This window comes from Lutra lutra, chromosome 8 (genome assembly GCF_902655055.1).
Source record: "Lutra lutra chromosome 8, mLutLut1.2, whole genome shotgun sequence".
NCBI classification, from domain to species: Eukaryota; Metazoa; Chordata; class Mammalia; order Carnivora; family Mustelidae; genus Lutra; species Lutra lutra.
Window position 1 is genome coordinate 106,134,143 of NC_062285.1, and position 24,327 is coordinate 106,158,469.

The 24,327-nt window shown below is 37.5% G+C and overlaps 1 protein-coding gene across 4 annotated transcripts; it reads left to right on the plus strand.

Annotated features, from left to right (window-relative positions):
- Positions 1-1,070: 1,070 nt before the first annotated feature.
- Positions 1,071-24,107, plus strand: LOC125105998 (uncharacterized). Of its 4 annotated transcripts, none has more exons than XM_047739406.1 (10): positions 1,071-1,171; positions 2,541-2,588; positions 3,705-3,842; positions 5,838-5,970; positions 6,447-6,704; positions 8,446-8,660; positions 12,224-12,413; positions 12,522-12,827; positions 14,391-14,666; positions 20,347-24,107. In XM_047739406.1, the coding sequence occupies exons 2-10, from the start codon at positions 2,541-2,543 to the stop codon at positions 20,700-20,702; spliced, it is 1,920 nt and encodes a 639-aa protein (XP_047595362.1). In that variant the 5' UTR covers positions 1,071-1,171; the 3' UTR covers positions 20,703-24,107. The 4 variants fall into 4 exon arrangements, with proteins under 4 accessions (XP_047595362.1, XP_047595364.1, XP_047595363.1 ...); XM_047739408.1 differs by lacking the exon at positions 1,071-1,171 and adding an exon at positions 1,233-1,347; XM_047739407.1 differs by lacking the exon at positions 1,071-1,171 and adding an exon at positions 1,658-1,700.
- Positions 24,108-24,327: the final 220 nt, after the last annotated feature.

Here is a 24,327-nt window from a genome sequence, read left to right on the forward strand (position 1 = left end):
GTTATCAGTGTATTAAGTATTTACGCTCCAGGAGCCCTCTACAAGCTTACCGTTGACTATGCTCACCTTTTCAGAGATGCTGAGCTAGTAAACTGAGCCAAACGACCTGAATGAACTAATATTCCAACTCTTAAACATGGCATATACTTTCCAGAGAGAAGGAGAGATAGCCAAGGTTATCACCTAAGCCCATGGCTGTCGGACTAGAGAGGAAATAATTGCCCTAAAAGATGTGTTAGAGGCAGAATCAAAAAGGATTTTTGAGGACAAAATTGAATTTGGATAGTGAGGGAAAGAATCTGAGGATGCCGAGTTGATAATTTGGGGGGGGGGGGGGGGTTGGCTGACACTCTACTCGGGAAGGGCTGGGAGAAGGATGATCATGAATTTCATTTTGGAAAGATGGTTTTGAATTGCCTTTTGGGGACATCAGGGTGAAGAGAGCCAGTACTGAGCTGTAGATACTGCTCTGAAGCCCCGAAAGAAATGAGAGACAAGACGGAGTGACTGGCAGTCTTGAATAGGACCGAAATCGCAAGAGTGAACAAAATAACCCTGACTCAACAAAGGCACCCTGGCTCAAGTCCATTTTTAAGGTGGAAATGTCAGAGGATAAGGTGGAATAAGATGGAAGATCCAGGTGAGGGTGATGTCAGGGCTGCCAGCAGCAGCTTCCAGAAAGAAGGAAGAGAAGAAAGGTGGAGATCTCAGAAAGGAGGAAGAGTTCAATCAACACTTCAAATGCTGCGGAAAATAAGCAGCAATTAAACCACAAGACCTGTTGACAGGGAAAGAATGTGGCTCCACACACAGCCACATGAATGAAGGTTAACTCAAAGCTGTGTCCACTCAGGGCTGTTCACAGCCACCTGGTGGGCTTCTGTTTCTTTTTCACGAGAGGCCGAAATTTCCCACTCGGGTTCTCCGTCACCGCTCTCCCCTTCCCTCCCTTCTTCCATGCTGACTGCCTCCTGCTCCTCCACACACCAACGTCGCGGGGCTCGCCTCCCACTCCCCTTCCCACCCGCCGCCTCTCAGCGTTTCCATGGAGACGTTCTCTTAATGAACCGAGGGACAGGGCCTGCAGGCGGGAACGCGACCCGGCGGAGCCCGAGCAGCGGCGGAAAGAGCTGGAGCCTCGGGGAGGAGCTGCAAGGAGCGCGGCCGCCAGGTGGGGTGCGGCGGCGAGTCCGCGCGCCGCCGTCTGCGCCTGCCCGGCCCCGCACCTGCGCGCGAACCTTGCAAAGCGCGGGCGGCTGCGCGGCGGGGCGGTCGTGGGCTCCAGCACGCACCCGCTGCTGCGCTGTGCGTCCCGCGCCCTGACTTCAGGGCTCTGCTCTCTACGCGGTACCACCCTCCCACCCTCACCCCTACCCCAGCGCAGCCATCCTTACAACCGGAGTCCTTTTCTCTCAACCCTGTTCCGCACTCCGTCCGCCCAAAGTTGGCTCCAGCGGCCTCCTTCTAAACCAGGGCGCCCCAGGGCAGCCGCTCTCTTTCTCCATCCCGGGCGCGGACCCTGTGACTCAACAGATTTGAATTGGAGCGGGGATTTGGACTTGGCGAACAGGCAGCCGAGAGAGATCTTTCCACTTTGGCATTCTTAGGAGGATGCACAGCTTTCTCAATGCCAGTTCACACTTGGAGAGCTGGCGCGGGAGATTGATACCGTAGCCCCGCGGATAGTACAGTTACCTCAGGTTGGGGGAAGATGAACAAGGTTAAACATCGCACTTTTGTGGAGGCGTCTGGATTGGATTATTACGTGTTTTTTAGCTGGGTTGAATTTTATCTGATGTAAACACCGTGACAGGAACTAAAGAGGATTTTGTAGGAAGGAATTCGCTTTACAGTGGGCCCTCTAGGGGTTTTAAAATGGATCATGGGTACCTGTTTAAGTATTTTCAGTTTTAGAAATATGTATAATACCAAGTGTGTTAATTTTTTCCGTTATATCTTTCGTTGAATGTAAAGGTCGCAGTTACCCAGGGAGTCTAGATTCCTAGGAAAAGTGACACAAGCTTTTTAGATAAATGCGCTTTAAAAATAAACTAAGTTGAAAAGACTTAAATGTTTTTCCCATTTCGTCAATAGTTTTGAAATATTTTTCTTAACGATGGTGTAATGTTAAAATGTGAGAAATTACTTCCATGAAGTAGCAGTGTGTAGGTGTTCTAAATTTCCAACAATTAAGATTAAATAGTTTCACACAATGTGATACAATTTCCTGTAATTGCCTGATAATTCATTTTATTTCTAACACCTCCTTTATACTTAATTATAGCAGCTTCTAGAAGCAAGTTACTTTGTAATTTGTTGGAAAGTACGGGCGATTCCAGTTTTATTAGATGGGGGATATTAAGCAGCACCTACTTATTAATGCTTTAACACTCAGTTGGATGTACAGTCTAACTTGAAAAGATGACACTGAAGTGATATACATACACATCTAAAGAAGGTCCAATGATTTAGTTTTAAAAAAAATACATGTATTTAAAAAAATACATGTTTAATTGAGCTGAATATACTTTATTTTTCAGATGGAGAAATCAATTATTCTATTGCTCTGGTTACAATATGTTGTTAAGGTAAGACATTTTTGAGCATTTAAAAAAAATAATTAGGGGCACCTGGGTGGCTCAGCTGGTTAAAGCCTCTGCCCTCAGCTGAGGTCATGATCCCAGGGTCCTGGGATCCCCGCTTTGGGCTGGCTGCTAGATGTTGCACAGATTTGTACATGTAAATGGCATCTGTTTTCACTGCTTACACATTGTGTCAGGAAAAATCTGTGGGGAGAGAGATCAGAATTTGGTAATATTTATGGTATAGTGAGGCATTTTAAAGTTTTTTTTTAAAATTTTAAAGATTTTTATTTATTTATTTGAGAGAGAGACAGTGAGAGAGAGCATGAGCGAGGAGAAGGTCAGAGGGAGAAGCAGACTCCCCACGGAGCTGGGAGCCCGATGCGGGACTCGATCCCGGGACTCCGGGATCATGACCTGAGCCGAAGGCAGTCGTCCAACCAACTGAGCCACCCAGGCGTCCCTAAAGTTGTTTTTGATAGGAATTTTGATTAAGTATATCATTCTCTTGAGGTTTGAGGTGGTTTTTTTTTGTTGTTTTGTTTTGTTTTGTTTTGTTTTAATCATCAAGGGAATACATCTCTGATCTTGTGGTCTAGCTGTTTTGTCTCAGTTGCTAACATTTTCTTTCTGTAACAATAAACTGAACCTCTAAAATAACAGAATCAAGCATTTTTTACTCTAACTTATTTCTGTTGCAAGTGTGTTATCAAGAATGTCTGTGAAATAATTTAACTCTGTATCCATTATCATCAAAGTACATATTGGATACACCAGGAGGGTGTGCTGTGCTTTTCCCGTGATTTTGAGTCTCTTCTTTCTCCCTGACCCCAGGAACATGGTGTTTCCAACTTTGAGAAACATGGATCTTGAATTTCCTTGCTTTCATTTTTACTTATCTTTCTTAAGTCATTTTCAAAATTATGTTTACAAATAAAGTATCCAATGGGATGTTACCTAATTCATGTGTAGAAATTGAGACTGCTGAAATACTTTTCAGTTATAATTTGACATATTATGGGCTTAATTTTTGTAACTTTTCTAATAAAATAGAAATGGTTAATAATAACCAAGAATGTATTTTTATTATATCGTTACAGTTACCTTTCTTTCCCATTTCAGATCTCAAAAAGTTTCTGTGATATGCCAATGAATAATCAAACAACAGCAGTTTTTATTGAATGGGATGAATTTCCTAAGGCAGGAAATCCTGAATTTTATTTTTTAAAATACCAACTTGTTAATAATTTTGCTGAAAAAGTAAGACATCTTTTTTTTTTTTGACTCTGATAAAAAGTAAGCATAATGTAAATTTATTGGGACTAAATGTCACATCATAGTAGAAATTTGATAGTTATTGATAGTTTTTCTCCAATTTTATTGAGATAATAATTGACATATAACATTGTATAAGTCTAGGGTTGCCTGGGTGGCTCAGTTGGTTAGGTGTCTGCCTTCAACTCAGGTCATTATCCCAGGGCCCTGGCAACCAGCCCTGCATAGGGTTTCCACATAAGGAAGCCTGCTTTTCCCCTCCCTCTACCTGCCTCTCCCACTGATTGTGCTCTCTCTCTCTAAATATGTTTTAGATATATTTATTTATATATAAAATATATTACTATAAATATGTAATATTTATAAATATACATAATAAATATAAAATATATAGGTATATATAAATGTATATATAAATATGTAAATGCATAAAAATATATAAATGTATTTATTTAGATAGAAAGCCACCCACGCATCCCAATAAAAAAATTTTTAAAGCAAACAAAACATGTATGTCTAAGGTATATATAATTTGATATATGTGTATGTATATGTATATATGATATAATGATTTGATATTTGTATATTGAAATGATCTGACATTTGTTATTTGTATACTGTATATGGCAAAATGATGACCACAGTAAGTTTAGTTAATATGTATTAGCTCACATAATGACAAGTAGTTTTTTTCCTTATGATGAAAACTTTTATGATCTACCCTGGAGCAACCTTCAAGTACACAACAATAATGTTACTTATTTTCATCATGTTCTACATTATATCTCCAGAAATTATTTACCTTATAATTAGAAATTTGTATCTTTTGGTTATCTTCACCCAGTATTCCCTCACTTCTGGCAACCACCACTCTGATCTATTTGTATGATTTTAGTTTTCTTAATTCTACATATAAGTGAGATCAGTATTTGTCTTACTCTGACTGATTTGACTTAGCATAATAGTACGTTCAGGGTCCATCCATGTCATCACAATGGCAGGATTTTCTACTTTTTTATAGCTGAATAGTATTCCCCTGTGTGTGTGTATGTCTGTGTTTGGGCATATATATACCAGATTTTCTTTATCCATTCATCTACCAATGGGCACTTTTGTTGTTTTCTATATCTTGGCTATTGTAGATAATTCTGTAGTGAACTTAGGGGTGCTGATATCTCTTTGGGATGGTAATTTTGTTTCCTATCCTTCTGGTAGTTTTAATTTTAATTTTTTTTGAGAACCTTCCATACTGTTTTCTAGCTGCACAAATTGATATTCTCAGCAGCAGTGCACCAAGTGCACCTTTTCTCCATATCCCTACATAGCATTTGTTGTCTCTTCTTTTTGATGATAGCCATTCTGATAGGTGCCATTTTGACACTGTAGTTTCAATTTGTATATCTCTGATGACTAATGATATTGAATACATTTTCATATGCCTGTTGGACATTTGAATATCTTCTTTGGAAAAATATTTCTTCAGGTCTTTGCCTATTTTAATTGGATTATTTGTTGTTGCTTGTTTGCTTTTTGTTATTGAGTTATAGGAGTTCATTATATATTTTGGGTATTAACCCACTATCAGATGTGTGGTTTGCAAATATTTTCTCCTATTCCATAGATTGGATTTTTCTTTTGTTGATCTTTTCTTTTGCTATGCAGTTATTGGTATTTCTTACTCTTATTTCATTAGTGTGTGAAATGTGAGCATTTTATGAAATATCTTCAATAAGTAGTCGACCAAATTACCCTTGAACTTTTTCATAGGAATGATTATATTTTTAATAATTTATGTCATACAGAGAGTAATTATTTGAGGTAATATCATTTTATGTAAAAATAAATATTTTATGTATATATTTGCATTCTATTCGAAAAATTGCTTCTTACGAAAGAAATATACAAAAGTCAAACTTTTAATGAACATACCTGACTCAGTTAATAAATATTCCCTAAGCAGATGAATCTAATTATTTACAGAATATCAAAAGGATTCTTGTAAACCCACAAGAGCTTTCAAAATCAATAACATTAGAGGAAAATGAAGACTATCACATCATTCTACAGTCCATAAAATATGGACAAATTTTAAGTGAAAAGTCACTTAAAATCCGTAAGTAATATGTATTTGTTGTTTGTCTGTATTGCCTAATTGTAAAAGGGAAACAATTTTATTACCAGGTAATCTGAATTTTGTAGTAATTAATAGTCATATAATGGTCCAAAATTACATCATGATGATAGTGTTTTGTGTTTTTTTAACATAATGTAAATTTTAAAATTTAAAGGAAATTATAAACTAAGAAGAAGATTTTAATTTCTGACATTTGATGTGTACTAATATGAATAGATAGGCATAGCAGAGATGTTACATGCAATCCAGATTATCTAAAAATATTATAATGCGGATTTGTAATTTAACTCATTTATTTCAAGGAGGGGACAAGAAACTCTCATATAGTCTAGAAAGTATTTCATAGTAGATAATTTGCTCTCCCATCATAGTGATTCTTTTGTGACTCAACATATTTTGTGTTTCATTCAGTTTTATTTGAATCCAACTAATTATTGTTCTTGATTTTTTTTTAGGTAGTTTCTCAACTAGCAATATTAAAACAGTAGTGACAAGCACGAGTGTTTCTTTTAATTGGAGTTTGCTGTCTTCCAATGACATTTCAGTGTCAATATCTTTCAATAATTCTTCACAAATTATGCCAAATAATGTTACAGTTTATGAGTGGGATAATTTAAAACCTAGAAGCCTATATGCTTTTAAATTTGAATTTAAACAGTTGTATTTGGATTTTATAAATATATTGCAGAGACTGGATGTTCAAGTAGAAACAGGTATGCAGATATCTGGTTCATTATTAATATATATCTTGTAGATAACTTGGTAGATGTATTGTTCTTTTCAAAAGTGGCTGAGCCAAGTATTAGCTACAGGAAACTGCTTGTAAGTGAACCAGCATCGTTCCTTTTTTCTAACTATATCATTCTGGTATTTGACGGATTTATTGAACAAGCTGGATTTAGAACTTAACAAGCTGGTTAAGAACTTTGTTTCCTTCCACCACTTTTTAAAAATGAAACCAAGTGCGTTCTCTTTTCTTTACTTCTGGCAACTATTGATAGCTTTTTTTTTTTTTAAGTTTTTTTTTTTTTTTATTTGACAGAGAGAGACACAGTGAGAGAGGGAACACAAGCAGTGGGAGAGGAAGAGGGAGAGGAAGAAGAAGGTTTCCTGACGAGCAGGAAGCCTGATGTGGGGCTCGATCCCAGGACTGTGGGATCATGACCTGAGCCAAAGGCAGACACTTAACTGACTGAGCCACCCAGGCACCACTATTGATAGCTTTTTAGGTGACTTTAAAATATCAATGAATGGTCTTATCTTCAGGTATTAATAGATCCATTAAAATCCATAAAAATATCAATCTTTCATCCTATATAAGGCTTCTTCATTATTCATCCCCAGTCAGACGTGACCAAAATTTGGAATACTCCAAGGGATAAGGGAATGTATGTTTAATTTTTTTGTGGCTTCCTAGATCCACTTCCTTCCTCCACATGGTGAAAGAAGATTTAAGAGAAAAGGAGAGAGTCATAGACCCTAATAACGGCAACACACTGTGATGGGCTGTGTGCTATTTTAATACCTATATAGGAATAAACTTTGAACTCCAGTATACAATTTCAAGTGAAAGAGAGAAACACATCAGTAGTAAGAAAAAGACAGTAAGGTAATTAAAGCATCCCCTCTTCCCATCCTCCTTCTCCTCCCTGTGAAAAAAGAAGACAGATCCTTCTTACATCTCCCCAATATGTTGGGTTGAAGCGCTGATAAAATATCTACTCTCCCGGCACCTGGGTGGCTCAGTGGGTTAAAGCCTCTGCCTTCGGCTCAGGTCATGATCTCAGGGTCCTGGGATCGAGCCCTGTATCGGGCTCTCTGCTGCTTCCCCCCACCCCTCTCTGCCTGCCTCTTTGCCTACTTGTGATCTATCTCTGTGAAATAAATAAATAAAATCTTAAAAAAAAAAAAAAAAACTACTCTCAATAGGTTGGTATTTTCCCCAGTCTTTCCATGGTGTACAATCTTAGAGAAAAAGTCTAAGTGTTTTCTGGAAAGCGAACCCATTTGAAGTCAAGTAGCAATAGCAGAGAGCAGAATTCTTAGCAAGTGTTATATCTAGTTCTCTAAAATAAAGATAAACCTGAAAAGTCTCTAAAATAAACACTTAAAAATTCTCCACCAACATAAGAGTGATAGAAAGGGCAAACTAAAGTGACTTAGAAAGAAAAGAAAAAAAATCTGTGATGTTATTTTAATTAAGTTATAATTGGACAATAATTCTGCATAATTAATTCTTAGAAACTACTTAAAACTATTTTAATTGTTTGTAACCCATTTGCTACTTGAATAATAGCAACTTTAGCGTTTTTACTGGTTTGGGAGAACTACAGGGAAAGTGCACAATTAATGCTATGAGATTTTCATGATTAATTACTATAGATGTTAAGAAATGTACTGATGAAATGTCATATTACTGAATTCATCTTTCACAAAACATTTTTCTTTTGGTAGGTTCATGTTCACGAGGATGGCTAGCATTAAGAAACAGCTGTTACAAAATTAGCAAAGAGAGTGTGCCATGGAATATAGCCCAGCGACGCTGTAGGTTATCCTTAAGTTCTGCACACCTTGTGGATATAAAAAATGAAGAGGAAAAAAAATTGATAATTTCACTTCTCAGGTCAAAAAATCAAATAATAATATGGACAGGTCTTAACGACTTGAAGGTTAGTCAATGTAAAGAAGTGCATATATCATGATAAAGCTATGTTTCCTTCCTTCCTTCTTTTTTCCTTCCTTCCTTCTTCCTTCCTTCCTCTCTTCCCTCCCCTCTCCTACCATTCTCTTCCTTTCTCTTTCCTTCCTTTTTTGCTTTCCTTCCTTTTCTCCTCCCTCCCTCCCCCTCTTCCTTCCTTCTTCCATCATGCACTAAATATTTAGAGTACTTCTTATAAGCCAGACACTGTTTCATTCTCCGTTTCTCTATCTCAATCTTTCCCTCCCTCCTTGCCTCCCCATCACCTTTCTTTAGAGCAGTTTAGGTTCATAACAAAATTGAGGGGAAGGTACAGAGATTTCCCACATACCCCGTCTCCACACATAAATAGCTTCTCCCATTATCAGCATCCCCCACCAGAGTGGTACAGTTGTTAACAACCGAGGAACATATACTGACAACATTGTAATCACCCAAAATTCATAAGTTTACATTATGGTTCACTTTTAGTACAGTATATTCTCTGGGTTTGGATAAATGTATAATGACATACACTGATTATTTTGGTATCATGCAAAATACTTTCATCCACCTAAAATCCTCTGTTCTCTGCCTATTTGTCTCTTCCCACCCCCTTTACTCTCTTTGTAGGCATCTATTTCTTTCCATGATTTTGTTTTAATTTTGGTCTTCCCCAGACCTGTTTTAAAATGTGGGTGATGTCATCCATTTCTTATTTACCACCTAGCTCAGTTGTTCTTATGTATTTACGTAGCCCACTTTTCTCTTCTGCGTTCCAGACATCAAATTTTCTTCTTTTTTAAAGAAGATTAAAAAAAAGATTTTATTTTTTTATTTGACAGAGAGGGAGCACCCCCAGGCAGGGGGAGTGGCAGACAGAGGGTGAGGGAGAAGCAGGGTCCCCGTAGAGCAAGGAGCTCAATGCGGGGCTCAGTCCCAGCACTGTGGCATCATGATCTGAGCCAAAGGCAGGCTCTTAACTGACTGAGCCACCCAGGCACCCCTATCTTATTTTCTTCTGATTATCTCTTTAGGAATTTTCCACAGACACTTCAAGATTGCCCAGACTGTCCTTTCCTTCCCGCCAACCTGCTCTACTTCCTCTATTTCTCACCTCTGTGAAAAACAGAATAATGTGAAATTGAAACTATGGAATATAGAAATTTTGTTCATTTTATTTTTTAATTTAAAACATCCAGGTTCGTGCTCGCTTTGGCAGCACATATACTAAAATTGGAACGATAAAACATCCAGGTTCATGAAATTTAATTTTACTAAAAGAGTTATAGAAAGATCTAAAGATCTTATGCAATACCAGTGAAATAAGGAATGTGTGATATTTTCTCCCAACATTCTTATCACTATGGAAAATCTCACAAAATTTCATTTTGGTCAGCTTTTTGTAGGAAAACCCAAGACATAGCATAGTTATCTCTGTCTACTCTGTGTTTTCTTCTTGATGATCCATTTATTAAAAATTTCCTTCCACTGGGGCGCCTGGGTGGCTCAGTGGGTTAAGCCGCTGCCTTCGGCTCAGGTCATGATCTCAGGGTCCTGGAATCGAGTCCCGCATCGGGCTCTCTGCTCAGCAAGAAGCCTGCTTCCCTCTCTCTCTCTGCTTGCCTCTCTGTCTACTTGTGATCTCTCTCTGTCAAATAAATAAATAAAATCTTAAAAAAAAAAAATTTCCTTCCACTCAAAATAAATCTGTTCTCTACAGATAGCCTGACCTCTAGGGACCCAAGGCACATCAGTTTGATACCATTTTTTTTCCCCCCTGTGGAACTTTGTATCAGCTTGAGGAAAACTATTGACAGTCTTTTTTTTTTTTTTTTAAGATTTTTAAAATTTCTTTGAGAGAGAGGGTGAGAGGGACAGAGGGAGAGACAGTCTTAAGCAGACTCTGCCCTGAGTGCAAAGCCTGACTTGGGGCTTGATCACATGACCCTGAGATCATGACCTGAGGTGAACCCCAAGAGTCATAGCTTAAATGATTGTACCACCCAGGTGCCCTTTATTGACAGTCTTTAATCGCATTTTCATCATTCTCTTTTGGGGCCTCCTTTATCTTTTCACAGTCAGGGAATGAAGTTCTAATAAAGATTCCTCAAATCACAGTTCATCTCTGACTCTCCCAAGCCAGCCTCCCAGCATGCCAGTCTCTTTTCAAATAGACCAGTTAGTGTATATATATCGTTGTTTCCTGCTGTTAGCATGATTGTTATAAACTGTTAAATTAGAAGGTACTCTTCTAGTAGTTCTTGTTACTGGTTTCTGGTATCAGGTTCAGGTCATATGGTCATGACAGCCAAAGTGAGGGAGCCCAAGGCATCATGATGGTTGCTGTGAATTATTCAAAGGGGTCTAAGATACAGTCTCTGCTTTTATGAAACTTAAAAATAATTTAGGAGGTAAATGAAACATCAAAGTAACTATTAAGAAAAACTTACTTTATAATAATAGCCGAGTCCTATAGTGTCTCCTAAGTGCAAAGCACCATTCTGTGTGATTTACTTGTATACCATATGAGGAAATTGGAGCACAGGAAGTTAACTTGCCCATGTGGACATGCATCAGAGTCTGCTCTTAACCATTATATTCTATAACCTCTACGTTAAGCTGGTCTCTTGAGGTTAACATCAAAGTCACCTCCTGGGTTATAATCCCTGTGGCAGGTAGCGAAAGCCATCACCTCATTCACTCTTGCTGAATTAGTGTGAGTTTGTTATTCGACTTTGAGGATAAAGACAGTGTCTTATTCATCATTGTACCCCAGCTTCCAGTTAGGGCCTGGCACTCAGCAGAAATGTGATGAAGGAAAGATTAATAGTTCTGTTTTCCAATCTAGAAAGTTTAAACCGGTAACTCTCATTTAGTTCTCACAACAAATTTATGAGGGAAGTACTGTTATTGTTCTCATTTATAGATAGGGAAGAGGGAGCTCAGAAAAATCCTGGTCACACTGCTAAGAGAAGGCCCTGCCAGGCTTTGAATCTGTGTCAGTCTGACCAGTGCTCTGTGCCCTGACCACTTATGTGTACTGTCTCCAAGCCTCTGTCTTTTTGCTAAGCTGCAGCCCACTATGTGCAGTTTTTCAAGGAAAGAGTATTCTTCTATTCTGTCAGGTGGAATTGGAACAGATTGTTTTAACATCTCTTACTTTTGAGCATTAAGGTTGGTGATATTCACCAGTGACATCACTTAGTAGAAAGGTATCAACGACCTCCCTTGATGCCTCTGGCTTATTCGGTGAGCTGAAATAAAGTAACTAATCTGTAATGAATAGTGGGTCTGTACTTGGCATTGTGTTGGACCTTTACCTGCACTGCCTCTGTAATTAATTTAGGATGTTGGTTCTATTATCACAGCCATTTTATGGATTAGAAAATAAAAGCTTAATGTGAGACTCAGCAATTTGCTTGAAGACATAAGGCTAATGGGTGAATAAAAGTGAACTCTGTCTCTGGCTCCGATAACTCATGAAGGATACATATATTTGAAGATATGACACCTGTTTCTTGTTCTCGGCTTAATTTGTATATCTTATTTCAGAAGGACGATCATCTCACATGGATAGATGGATCATCTTTTGGCCTTAAGAAAAATGAAACCTTTTCTTTTCCACTGCTACCCAAGAATGAAACAGATTGCTATATTTTGCAGCAAAATGCAACTGGATCAAACTATTTCTTTACAAGATTTTTCTGTTATGTTCCACTGCCATATATTTGCAAATATGAATGTAATTATTTTTTATTAATATTCTTATACCATGTAGCTCACTGTCATTATTGTAAAGATAGAATTATGATTTCTAATTACAAACAATCCTCCTCTGTATTTTTTTCAGCACCTTCTCTGCAGGAAAACCTTTTGATCCATATAAAGGATGTTGGAACAACTGAAGTTGTATTTGGTTGGCATAATTGGAATGTTTGGAACACTTTGAATAAGTGGCTAAAACTGGGATATAAAATTATCATTAAGTATTATTTAGATTATACAGAAGAACAATATTTTGAAAGCATATCCCCAAATACTACAGAAAAAACAATTACCAAATTGTTTCCTGGCCATATTTACAGATTTTTACTCTTTGCAGTAAATAAATGGGAGGCAAGAACTATGTTAAGTCCAGTATTTATTGTTGAAACACGTAAGTTACAAAACCTCTGAAAATATGATTTTTCAGTTATTGAATATCATAACTAGCAGATATTTCCTGAGGGTCTCGTATTTTCTCATAACACTCTTGGCATACCTAGATCTTTAAACATTTTAAATTACAGTGGATCTGTGTATGTCTTTGACTTTCCTATTAAACTATATAGCCATAAGGGCAGGAACTATATCTTACTTGTCTTAACAACACCAACTAGACTGGGGGCCACCGCACAGTGGATAATCGAGACTTTTTTTTTTTTTTGGAACTTAAGTTTTGATATGTACTAAGAGCAGGAGATAAACAGACATGCATTGTGGATTTTGGAAGACTTGCAATGAAGAGAATTAGGAAGAAAAGTGAAAGCAAACAAAAGATAGCAAAGTGTAGGAAAATGTAAAAGCCTAAATTATCAATCACTTAGTGATACATTTAATAAGTGCTTTCTAGAATTCAGAAGATGGGTGATGGGAAGACTCATGAAAAGGGGAGGCTTAGATTCAAACTTAAAGGAAAACACATTGTGAGCAAAAGTATGGAGACAGCAGTTCATGGGAAAAGAATAGTGTAGGTTAACTGGAAAAGATTTCCTCAGGCATGAAGGTAAAAACAGTTGGAGTGGTGAAGTGTACCAGATTTGGGAGTGCTAGGGGTGTGAATCTCAGATGGTTGGACTTGACCTTAGAAGCATTGGAAATCCATTAAGTGCAGTTTCTAAAGCTCACTTTACCTTTTATGAAACACTTTTAATGCATAAGCTCACTCAGCCCTGGGAGTAGCTATATAGAAATGAGAAAACTGAGCTTCAAAAAGGTTAAATAAACTGACTAGAGCAACATGCTTTGTTAAGCCACACAGGAACCCAGATGGTCTTGTTTTAACTCTTGAGCTATTGCTTCTAAAGAAAGGATCGAAAGGAATGAGTGTACTGTGTGTGTGTGTGTGTGTTTGGAGGTTAGGGATGGATATGGGTTTGAAGTTGGTATGTGCAAGGTGTTTTTTAAAGAAAATTAATCTGGAAGGATGGATTAGAAAAACCACTGACTGGGATTGGTTGAAATGCTTTGGTGTAGGGAAAGATTTCTGCGAGGATGAATACCTGATGTCTAGTGATGACAGAAATGAAGAATAAGGAATAGGAGGTCCCTGCTCTCTAGCCTGACAAGGTAGAAGGGTTAAGAGGCATTTAAGATATGATCACAGAATGCCAGAAATGCCATTTTTGGTGGTTTTGTTATAAAAATAATGATTGAACCAATAACAGAGGTCAAACAATTTGTGCAGTGCTCTCCATTCCTTATCTCATTTAATCTTCTTAATAATGTTCCAATATAGCTACTACTGTAATTCCCATTGTACAGTCAAAAAAAATAGAGGCTCAGGGAGAGTAAATAATTTACTCAGGGTGTAGAGACATACAATGGAAAAGCCATGACTCAAATCCAGTTTTCCTTTTCTCCAACCTAGAATATTAGGGAAGTACTGAGAGGTGTTAGAGTACTCTGCCACATTATATCACTAATATGATGTATTTTTCTGATTTTTGAAATCTCCCAGGCCCATTATCAGCTCAGAATGTCACAGTGACTCTTTTGACCCCAACAGAAGTATTTTTACACTGGAATCCTCCAGATCTTATGTCTTTTCACCATTATCTTGTGACTATTTTGGATGTGGAAACCAGTAAATCAGAAGAGGTGCTTGTTGAAAAATTCAGCACATCAGTGAAAATTGGAGATCTGAAATCTTTCCATCATTATCAGATATATCTATTCAGTGTTGGGGAAAGAGGAACTTTAAGCTGCTTTGAGAGACCTATTTCAGCCGTTACAGGTAAGCACCGGCCGATTTTGCCTTTTAATAAAAAATTTAAACTTCATATTTTGAAATTTATTTGTTTAAGTTTAATTATGTTGATCCTTCATCAGTATAAATACAGTTAAACATTTGAGTGTTGAATCAAAATTTAGCATAGATTTGCGTACTAAATTCGTTTAGATTTACATGAACTCTTTAAACATCTGCGTTGTTCCTACCAGAGTTCCTAGAAGACATATTTCTTATAATAGCCTTGGCTGAGAAATAAGTTATCATGAAACATGAAGACTAGTTCATCCACTTCTAGATCCAACAAATTGGTCTGCATATTCTTTTACTCAAATTCATTTTCTTACACAGCGTCATGAGTTCACCTCTAGGGGGCAGTATCACTACAGGACTTTGGGCAATTGCATTTATAATCATTCACCTCCACATGCCAATTTTGAATTCTTGTCTGGAACATAATCATTAGAGTAATCCATCTTTTAATAAAGAAGTAGATATACTCCTATGAGTCAACTTTTTTGAAAAGATTAGAGTATTATGTGAAACAACGCATTCCTAAACACTTTTTGGAGTATTTTCCTGTGTGTGAAATATGTGTATTGTTTGTGCATGTGTATTTAACATGCCTGTATGCAAAGTTCTTTAGCTGAAATTCCAGTCAAGTCAGAATAGCTAAAATTTAAACATGCTAGACCAAGGTAGGAGAAATGGAAAATGTGCACAGTCATAGAGCAATTAGCCTTCTCATACTTATTGGGAATACTTGCAATACTTTGAAGATAAGAACAACCAAAGGTGCTATTTAATGAGGACTAAATGCAAATGCTAAACATACATGCATTCAGTGTTGCAAATCCTAAGCAAAAGTATTTTTCCAAATGGATAGTAGATAGCCAATTTTTTCTCTTCCTGGAGGTCAAAGCTCCCTTCAATGGATGAATGCTTGGTTGACTCTTTTACACTTATGAAGATGCTTTCTTTTCTTTTTTTTTTTTTTTTATTATATATGCTTCATGTGTACAATATTATAATTCAACATCTCTATACACTACACAGTGATCACTCAAAAGTCTAGTTACCCTCCATCATGCTGCCCTTGACCCCCCTTTACCCCTTTTGCCTACTCTCCAATACAGATCCTCTCCGGTAACCATTGGTCTCTTCTCTGTAAATGCTTCCGTTTGTAACTGACAGGAAGACTGGGAGGATTTCTCATAGATTTGTTCATTTTGAAGTCAAATTAGAATCTTCCATAGCATATACCTACTTACTAGAGGGACAGGAAGAAGGTACATGTGTGTCTGCACTTTTATTTTTTTATTAAATTTTTTTTTTTTAGATTTTTTATTCATTTATTTGACAGAGAGAGATCACAAGCAGGCAGAGAAGCAGGCAGAGAGAGAGGAGGAAGCAGGCTCCCTGCTGAGCAGAGAGCCCGACGCGGGGCTCGATCTCAGGACCCTGAGATCACGACCCGAGCCGAAGGCAGCGGCTTAACCCACTGAGCCACCCAGGCGCCCCTTAAATTTTTTTTTTATAAACATATAATGTATTTTTATCCTCAGGGGTACAGGTCTGTGAATTGCCAGGTTTACATACTTCACAGCACTCACCATAGCACATACCCTCCCCAATATCCATAACCCCACCCCAGTCTCCCGGCCCCCCTCCCCCCAGCAACCCTCAGTTTGTTTTGTGAGATTAAGAGTCACTTATGGTTTGTCTCCCTCCCATTTTGAAGTCAAATTAGAATCTTCCATGGCATATACCTACTTACTAGAGGGACAGGAAGAAGGTACATGTGTGTCTGCACTTTTAATTTTGGGGTCATTTGCTCTGTGTATTAACTGTAAGCTGACATAGCAGTGCATATGTAGGAATTAGTAATCCCGTGTTCTTTTACTCTCTTAGCTTAAGGCAATATCCTTTTTTCATTCATTATTCACTCAATAAATTATTTTTTTAGTATCAGTAATAGGTACTAGAGATGACTAGTATCTAGACTAGAACCATAATAGGTACTAGAGATGCAAAGATGAATAAAACCTAGCTTCTGACTATAAAGGGCTATGTGCTAATAGAGTGAGACAGGTAATTTAAAAAACAGTGATAATGCTGTCTTATAGTTGCAATTATAGGGGTTCTGCTCTGGGGACTATGGGCCCATAAGAAGGATCAGTTAACCCAGAAGTCTTCTGGTAGAGTCATGCACTGCTTCAGGAGGAAGAATAGGAGTTAGCCAGGGGGCAGCAGCAAGGCAAGAGGATGCTGTGAGTAGGGCAAACAGCAAGTGCACAGGCAGAGAGGACCAAAAAAGAGGCATCTAGGTAGCCATACCTGGGAAAGCCAGAACGTTTAGAGAGGACTAACATTTGAACATTAGCAAATTGGCAAGTAGTTTGGCAAGGCTGAAGTACGGGGGCATGCAGAGAATCTAGAAAATGTAAGCTAGGCACAGAACAGGAAGAGCTTTCATACGTATTAAGGAGTATATTTTATTCAGTAAAATTTAACTTTTGCGGGTCATGAAGTCTTTTGAGAATGTGGAAAGATTAATGGACCCTTGCCCATAAAAATGCGCTTGCATAAACAGAAATTTCTGTGAGTAATTATAGGGCTATCACAGATTTACCAGATCTCATCTTTTCCTCAGTCTCTGCTTATGTGTGGCATTCATAGATTTCATCTAAGTCCTGCACTGAAGTAAATGTTTGTGAGTTTTGCAATCACACAAGAACAAAGATCTGAAGTTGTTTCACCCTGGAATCTTGTGAGCAGCTTATCTAATTGGATTATTCTAGCATTCTCTGATCATTTTTATATCATTTTTATATACATAATTAATTTCAATGCCTATAGTCAGACCAGCTACAATTTTGTGAAGTTGTATAGGATGAGCAGATTATGGGTCTGACCCAGAGTGATATTTTCCTGAGAACTAAAAATATGGTCGGTCTTTATTGTGTTGATAGGAAGTGAATCTCAAAACAGATTAAAAGTCAAGTTACAGTTTTTGGGAACAAACTAATTATGAAAATTGTAGAGAATTCTTTGAAGATTATTTAAAGTATAACTACTGAACAGCTTAAAATTACATAATTATTCTTGGATATAAATTAATGATTGATCTTTGTTTTGGTGAACTATTGAAAGTTCTGAGGAAGTATATGACACGGGATAAACAATTAAGACTAAAAGGAGGGGATTACTATTTTCAGAGAATTGTATAGTATTAAAAATCATAAGGGTTGATAGTCATGTAAATTGTATAAGGAGCTAATTAACCCCAAGTATTTTCTTCAGTTATTATGATAGACTATCAAGAGCTCTCTGATGATTTTCTGTAAGAATAGCAACCACAACGTGGTATCATCCTATTTTCAAATATATATCATACCTTTCAGAAATTAGAAAAGTAATATAAAGTTATAACTATTTCTAGGATAAATACCAGTCTCAAAGTTTAAAAAAATCTACATGTTAGTAACCCCCAAGTCTATATCTTCAGCCCCCAGACATTACTCCTGAGCTTCAGACTTATATATGTTTACAGTAATACATCTTATTTGGATATCTGATAGACATCTTAAATCCAACATGTCCAAAATGGAACTACAGATGTTTCCACTCAAATCTGCTGTACCTACAACTATGTCAGGTCAATTCATGGCTATTTTATTAATCCGGTTGTTTAGGTCAAAAACCTCGAAGGCATCCTCAGCTCTTCTGTTTTTCTCACAGCCTACACCCTAGCTGTCAGGAAATCCTACTGTTTCTATCTTTGCAATGAATGTAGAATCTGAATACTTCTCCCTGCTTTCCTTATGGTTGCTGTCATCCAGGCCACCATTACTCTTGCCAGGAGTCCTGGGCTTGCCTCCTCTGTTTCAACCATTGGCTCTCTCTGTGGTTGGTTATTAATGTTAACACCCAAGTGATTCTTTTTTTTTTTTTTCTTTTAAAGATTTTATTTATTTATTTGACAGAGAGAGATCACAAGCAGGCAGAGAGAGAAGGGGACGCAGGCTCCCCACTGAGCAGAGAGCCTGATGTGGGGCTCGATCCCAGGACCCTGAGATCATGACCTGAGCCGAAGGCGGAGGCTTTAACCCACTGAGCCACCCAGGTGCCCCAAAACCCAAGTGATTCTTATAAATTTAGGCGAGATCATGCTTCTGCATATAACTGTAGTTGCTACCTACTTTGTTCAAAGTGAAAGCCCATGAAACCTCTGGGTTTCTGTTATCCCCTGACCTCATTCTACTACTTTCTCCTTTCACTCTGGTTTTCTGTATTTGAAGATAACAAGTAAACTCCCACCATGTAAAAGCTTTTACTTTAGCTGTTTCTTTTTTTTTTTTTTTCCCTGCCTGGAAAACTCTTCTTCCAGATATTGAATATCTATCTTTTTAAAAAATGTATTATGTTCAGTTAGCCAATATATAGTACGTCATTAGTTTTTGATGTAGTATTCAAAGATGTATTAGTTGCGTATAACACTCAGTGCTCATCAGATCACGTGTCCTCCTTCATGCCCATCACCTAACCCTGTTCCCCTACCCACTCCCTTCTGTAACCCTCAGTTTGTTTCCCTGGAGTCCAGAGTGTCTCATTGTCTCCCTCTCTGATTTCTTCCCATTAAGTTTTCCCTCCTTTCCCCAGTGGTCTTCTGAGCTATTCCTTATATTCTACATATGAATGAAACCACAGGATAATTGTCTTTCTCTGCTTGACTTACTTCACTTAGCATAATCCCCTCCAGTTCCATCCATGTCAATGTAAATGATAGGTATTCATCCTTTCTAATGGCTGAGAAATCTTCCATTGTATATATGAACCACATCTTCTACTTTCTTAACCTCCTTCTAATGCTTAGCTCAAAATCTCATCCTTTCAAAGACATCTGCCCTGGATTCCCTATTTAATACCACAACTTCCCCCCAAAGCCACCTCATTCCTGGGCTCCCTAGCCTTAGCGTACTTTTCCTTTTTTTCTCTCAGCCTTATCATATCTAAAGTACTATATAATATTTACATTTATTTTATGATTGTTTATTGTGTATTTCCACCCATTACAATATAAACTGCATAAGGCAGTGATCTTTGTTATTTTTTGTGCTGGTGATTGCCTCGTATGTTAGTAGGTGCCTTGCATATTTGATGAAAAAAGGAATAACCTTGGCAATAGAAACCTTACTCTGATGGAACTCTTAAAAATCTGAAGAATTTGGGGTGCCTAGGTGGATCAGTGGGTTAAGCCCCTGCCTTCGGCTCAGGTTATCATCTCAGAGACCTGGGATTGAGCCCCGAATCGGGCTCTCTGCTCTGTGGGGAGCCTGCTTCCCCCACCCCCACCCCCCGCCTGCCTCTCTGCCTACTTCTGATTTCTCTCTCTTTCTGTCAAATAAATAAATAAAATCTTTTTTAAAAATCTGAAGAATTTGCCAAAGCCTCTAGATTTCCTTAATGTGTAATGTGCTTAATCTTATTGACAAATCTTACATAGTAATAACAAGACTTATTTTTCTCTAAAATTGAGTCTATTTCAAGTCATGGTGATGTAGGGATTTGCTAAATTTTACTGTAAACAGGAACTGATATTGGATTAAGACATTTTTACTCCAGAGCAAGAGTAATGCTAACAATAAACTAAGATAAGTCTATCTACTTATCTGGTTTTTTGAAGGTATTAATCCTCCTCAGAAGGTTCACATAAAACCTGAAGATGTGGGAGAGGACAGTATAATTCTTCAGTGGGAATCCCCACCAGATGGCCACGAGGTCTACATTCAAATCAAACCCTCATCAGATATAAGAGAAGTCCTGAAGCTTTTTGTAAGGAATGCTAATAGATTAAAGATTGATAATTTAACCCCTGGGATGACATATGACATTGGAATGGCAACAGTGATGAATGGGAATTTGAGTGAGCTGGTAACCATTCAACAAACTCTAAGTGAGAATCAAATGTTTTTCATTCATAACAGATATCTGCTGATTTGGGGCTATTGTGGAACATTCCCTGACACACCCCTCTGGTAGTAGGTTTTACCTTTTTAAGTAGATTGTTGGTTGCTTATCTAATGGTAGCCCAGGACCTGGAGTGGTTTGCATTCCTCTTCTCCCGAGAATGCTTAATGCATGAATTAAGGCAACGTTGTTTTTGATTAGAAACTTGACCCTAAAGCCACATCGCCTAGGTCTGAATCTGGGCCAAACTAGTTGAGTGGCCCTGAGCAATGTATTCAACATATTTTTGCCTTAATTTACCCATTTCTAAAGTGGGAGAAAATAATGGTATGTACATATTGAGTGGATTTTCTTGAGACTAGCTGATTTAATAAAGGTGAACAGTGCCTGACACATAGCTATATGAATGTCTGTAATTATTATTATAAAGGCATGCTGTTGCAACACACTGAAAGAAAATACTGACAGTATTTAAAAGGCTAAGGACCAAACCAACGACAAATCTCCATGTTCTTTCTCGAATAAGGTTAATTCATGCAATACGTAATCATTAAAAATCTAAAAAAAAGAAATTCAAATAAAAAATGCCAAAACAAATCTATTAAGGAAGGAGAAAGAAAAGAAATGACAAGTAAATAAATAATATTTTTGGATATTTATAAATTGTGCTAAACATTAGGAGGGGAAAAAGCAATGTGGTGTGATGTAACTGAAGAGGGGTGGGTGGTTCTGGGGTGTGGATGGACTGTAATGGGAGTTGCCTAATGGATGAGAAGGAGCCACAGTGTGATCAGGTGGATGAAGGGTGCGGTAGGCACTAACACCCAGTGTAAAGGCACAAAGGCTATAAAACAGGGAAACGTTTGGTGTATCTGAGACCAAAAAAGGCTGTAATATGCTGTGTCTAATGAAGAGGGAGAAGAGGAATATGAAATGATATTGCAGAGGTATTCAGGGGTTAGATCACATAGATCTTATAGGCTGTGCTTTTGAGTTTGTTTTGAGGGGAATGGGAAGCCATTGAGAGTTTTATTCAGGAGAGTGATGGTGTGAGCTCCATTACAAAAATTCCCCCCTGATTGTGTGCAAAGAATGATTTGTAAAGGGTCAGGGATGGAAGTAGGACAGCTGGGTAAGAGTGTCCTAGAATTTAGGGAAAAGATTATGGCGGGCAAGGATGGGAAAGAGCAGATAGAAAGTAGTAGATATATTTTATAGTGTGAAAGTAGGAAGTCTGAGCTTTGGTGGTGCATGTGAGGAATAAAGGAAGGGTTTTTTTGTTTGTTTGTTTTGTTTTTTTACTTGTATCTGATTTGGGTAGAAAGAGGTAACTCTGAGGAAGGAAAGAAGATTAGACCTCACAGGCCTTTTTGGCTAATAGTAGGGTAGCCTGATGGGAAAAATGACTTGGTCCAAAAAATTATGTACCAGTAGTGTCCACACTCAACCACATCAAATCTTACCATTTTGTCTTCCAAAGACTAAAACTAATGAATCATTGAATACTACATCAAAAACTAATGATGTACTATATGCTGGCTAACTGAATTTAATAAAAAAAAAGAAGACTAAAACTAAATTTGTCTATAGCACTTCCATACTTAAATTTCTGAGAAAATGTACCTGAAGATAATTATCATAGGAAAAGATTAGGAAAAAAGAAAACATCTGAAAAAAAGATATTCCTAAAAAGAAATATTCCTAAGAATATATATTTCACGCCCATCAAACAAACCCAAAATTTTTATTGGCAGAATGGAAGTACTAAAATTAAAACTTGTAGATGGAAAATGAACCAATTATTAACAATATGAGGTTAGAGTGTCCCCACAGTGTCTTGGTGCCTAAGTTTTCTCTCTAAAAATTTAGATCATTGAATACATTTTTAAATTGACTTCCAGCTCTAAAGTCCTATTTTTTTCTTTGAGTTCAGGGAACTCAGGAGATTTCAACCCTCTGCTATCTAAAATATAAAAATTTTATCTCCCTTTCTAGAAAGTGAGCTTCTTTGAAATCTTACTCAGCCTGGAATCTCCAGGTGTCCAACAGTTCTTAACTCTGTTTAACTCAAACACATTTGTAAAACTGCTCTCTAGCATGCAAGCTGAAACATGATTAACATATATAAATCCTAGGAAAAATGATAGAATTTGGGGGTTTGAAGTTAAGACAGAAATCTTCTTGCCAATGCTCCACCTGATATGTGATTCCTAGCATAGAGCCTCTCATTATTTTGTAAATGCGTCCCTGTAATTTTCCTCTATTATAAGACCATGTTTGTTTTCCAGAAGCATTACAAAGAGAGCAAATCTACTCCCTGATTCACATGAAAGGACATCAGTTGTTTGGAAATAGCCATTAGGTGTTCCTGGTTTCTACAGTTTCTTCCTTTCTGGTGAATTGTCTTTAGTTTCTTCAAGCATAACACTATTTCTTATAATTCTATTAGCTTTTCTATTCTGTTCTTAACCTTAGAAGCACTACTGGCGCCATCAGATTATTTATCATTCATCATTTTTATTTGTCTCAGATGATATATATTAACCTATCCCAAGGTGCATAAATAGAAATTAATTCTCTGTATGCATCCATTCAACAAACATTTGTTGATAACTGTTATTTACCATGTCCTATTTCCCTTTCTTCCATACAATTTGAGATGGTTAAAGCATAGAGGGACATTTACCTGTTAATGACCTTTTGCAGACACAGAGAAGAAAATGAAACTCACATCTTCATTGACTTCCCTTTTCTTTTTGAAACATATTTGTCCATCGCTCTAAATTATCTTGAAAATAACTAGCCAGATTTGATTTCCAGTTATTATTTTGGTGCACGTGAATTGTAACATGTGACCTTTGGGAGGAGGCAGTGCTTAGCAGCACAGACCTTGGGACTGGGTTGTCTCAGCTGGAATTCCAGCTCCACGATTATCAGCTTATACCCCCTGGAAAGTCCCTCAAGCTTTATTGGCCCTCAGGTTCCTTCTCTCTAAAATGGGAATGATGATAATCTTATCTACTGTATGAAATTAATAAAATTTAAGGGCTCAGAGAATTCTGAGAATGTTTATTATTGTGACGATTTTTATTTTCTCAGTAGGACTGGACTGGTGGCTTTGGGGAGTGAAGAGCATCCCTAGTGTTTCAACCACAGTAAAGCCGTTTGTTTATATAATCTCTCATTGTTGGAGGAATTAAGTACTCCTTTCCTTGAGGGAGGGAGAGCTGGTATTTGAGTCTCCTTCTTTCCCTCTCAGTATAGAAGGATAAATATTAAGACAGGCTGGAAATCTGTGAGACTTCATTCTTCCTTGCCTATAATAAAACCCTTTGAATTTAGCCTTGTTCCATTTATCTTATATTGAAAGAAAAAAAAAAACCTCATATAGTCCCCACTGCTGCCACTCCTTTTAAAAGATCTCTTTCATGAGGAAGTGGAGATGCAACGTGGAGAGTTTGGGGGATAGGAAAAGAATAAAAGAAACAAGATGGGATCGGGAGGAAGATAAACCATAAGAGACTCTTAATCTCACAAAACAAACAGGGTTGCTTCGGGGAGAGGGTGGTAGGGTTATGGACATTGGGGAGGGTGTGTGCTATGGTGAGTGCTATGAAGTGTGTAAACCTGGAGATTCACAGACCTGTACCCCTGGGGCTAATAATACATTATATGTTTATAAAAAATAAAAATAAAT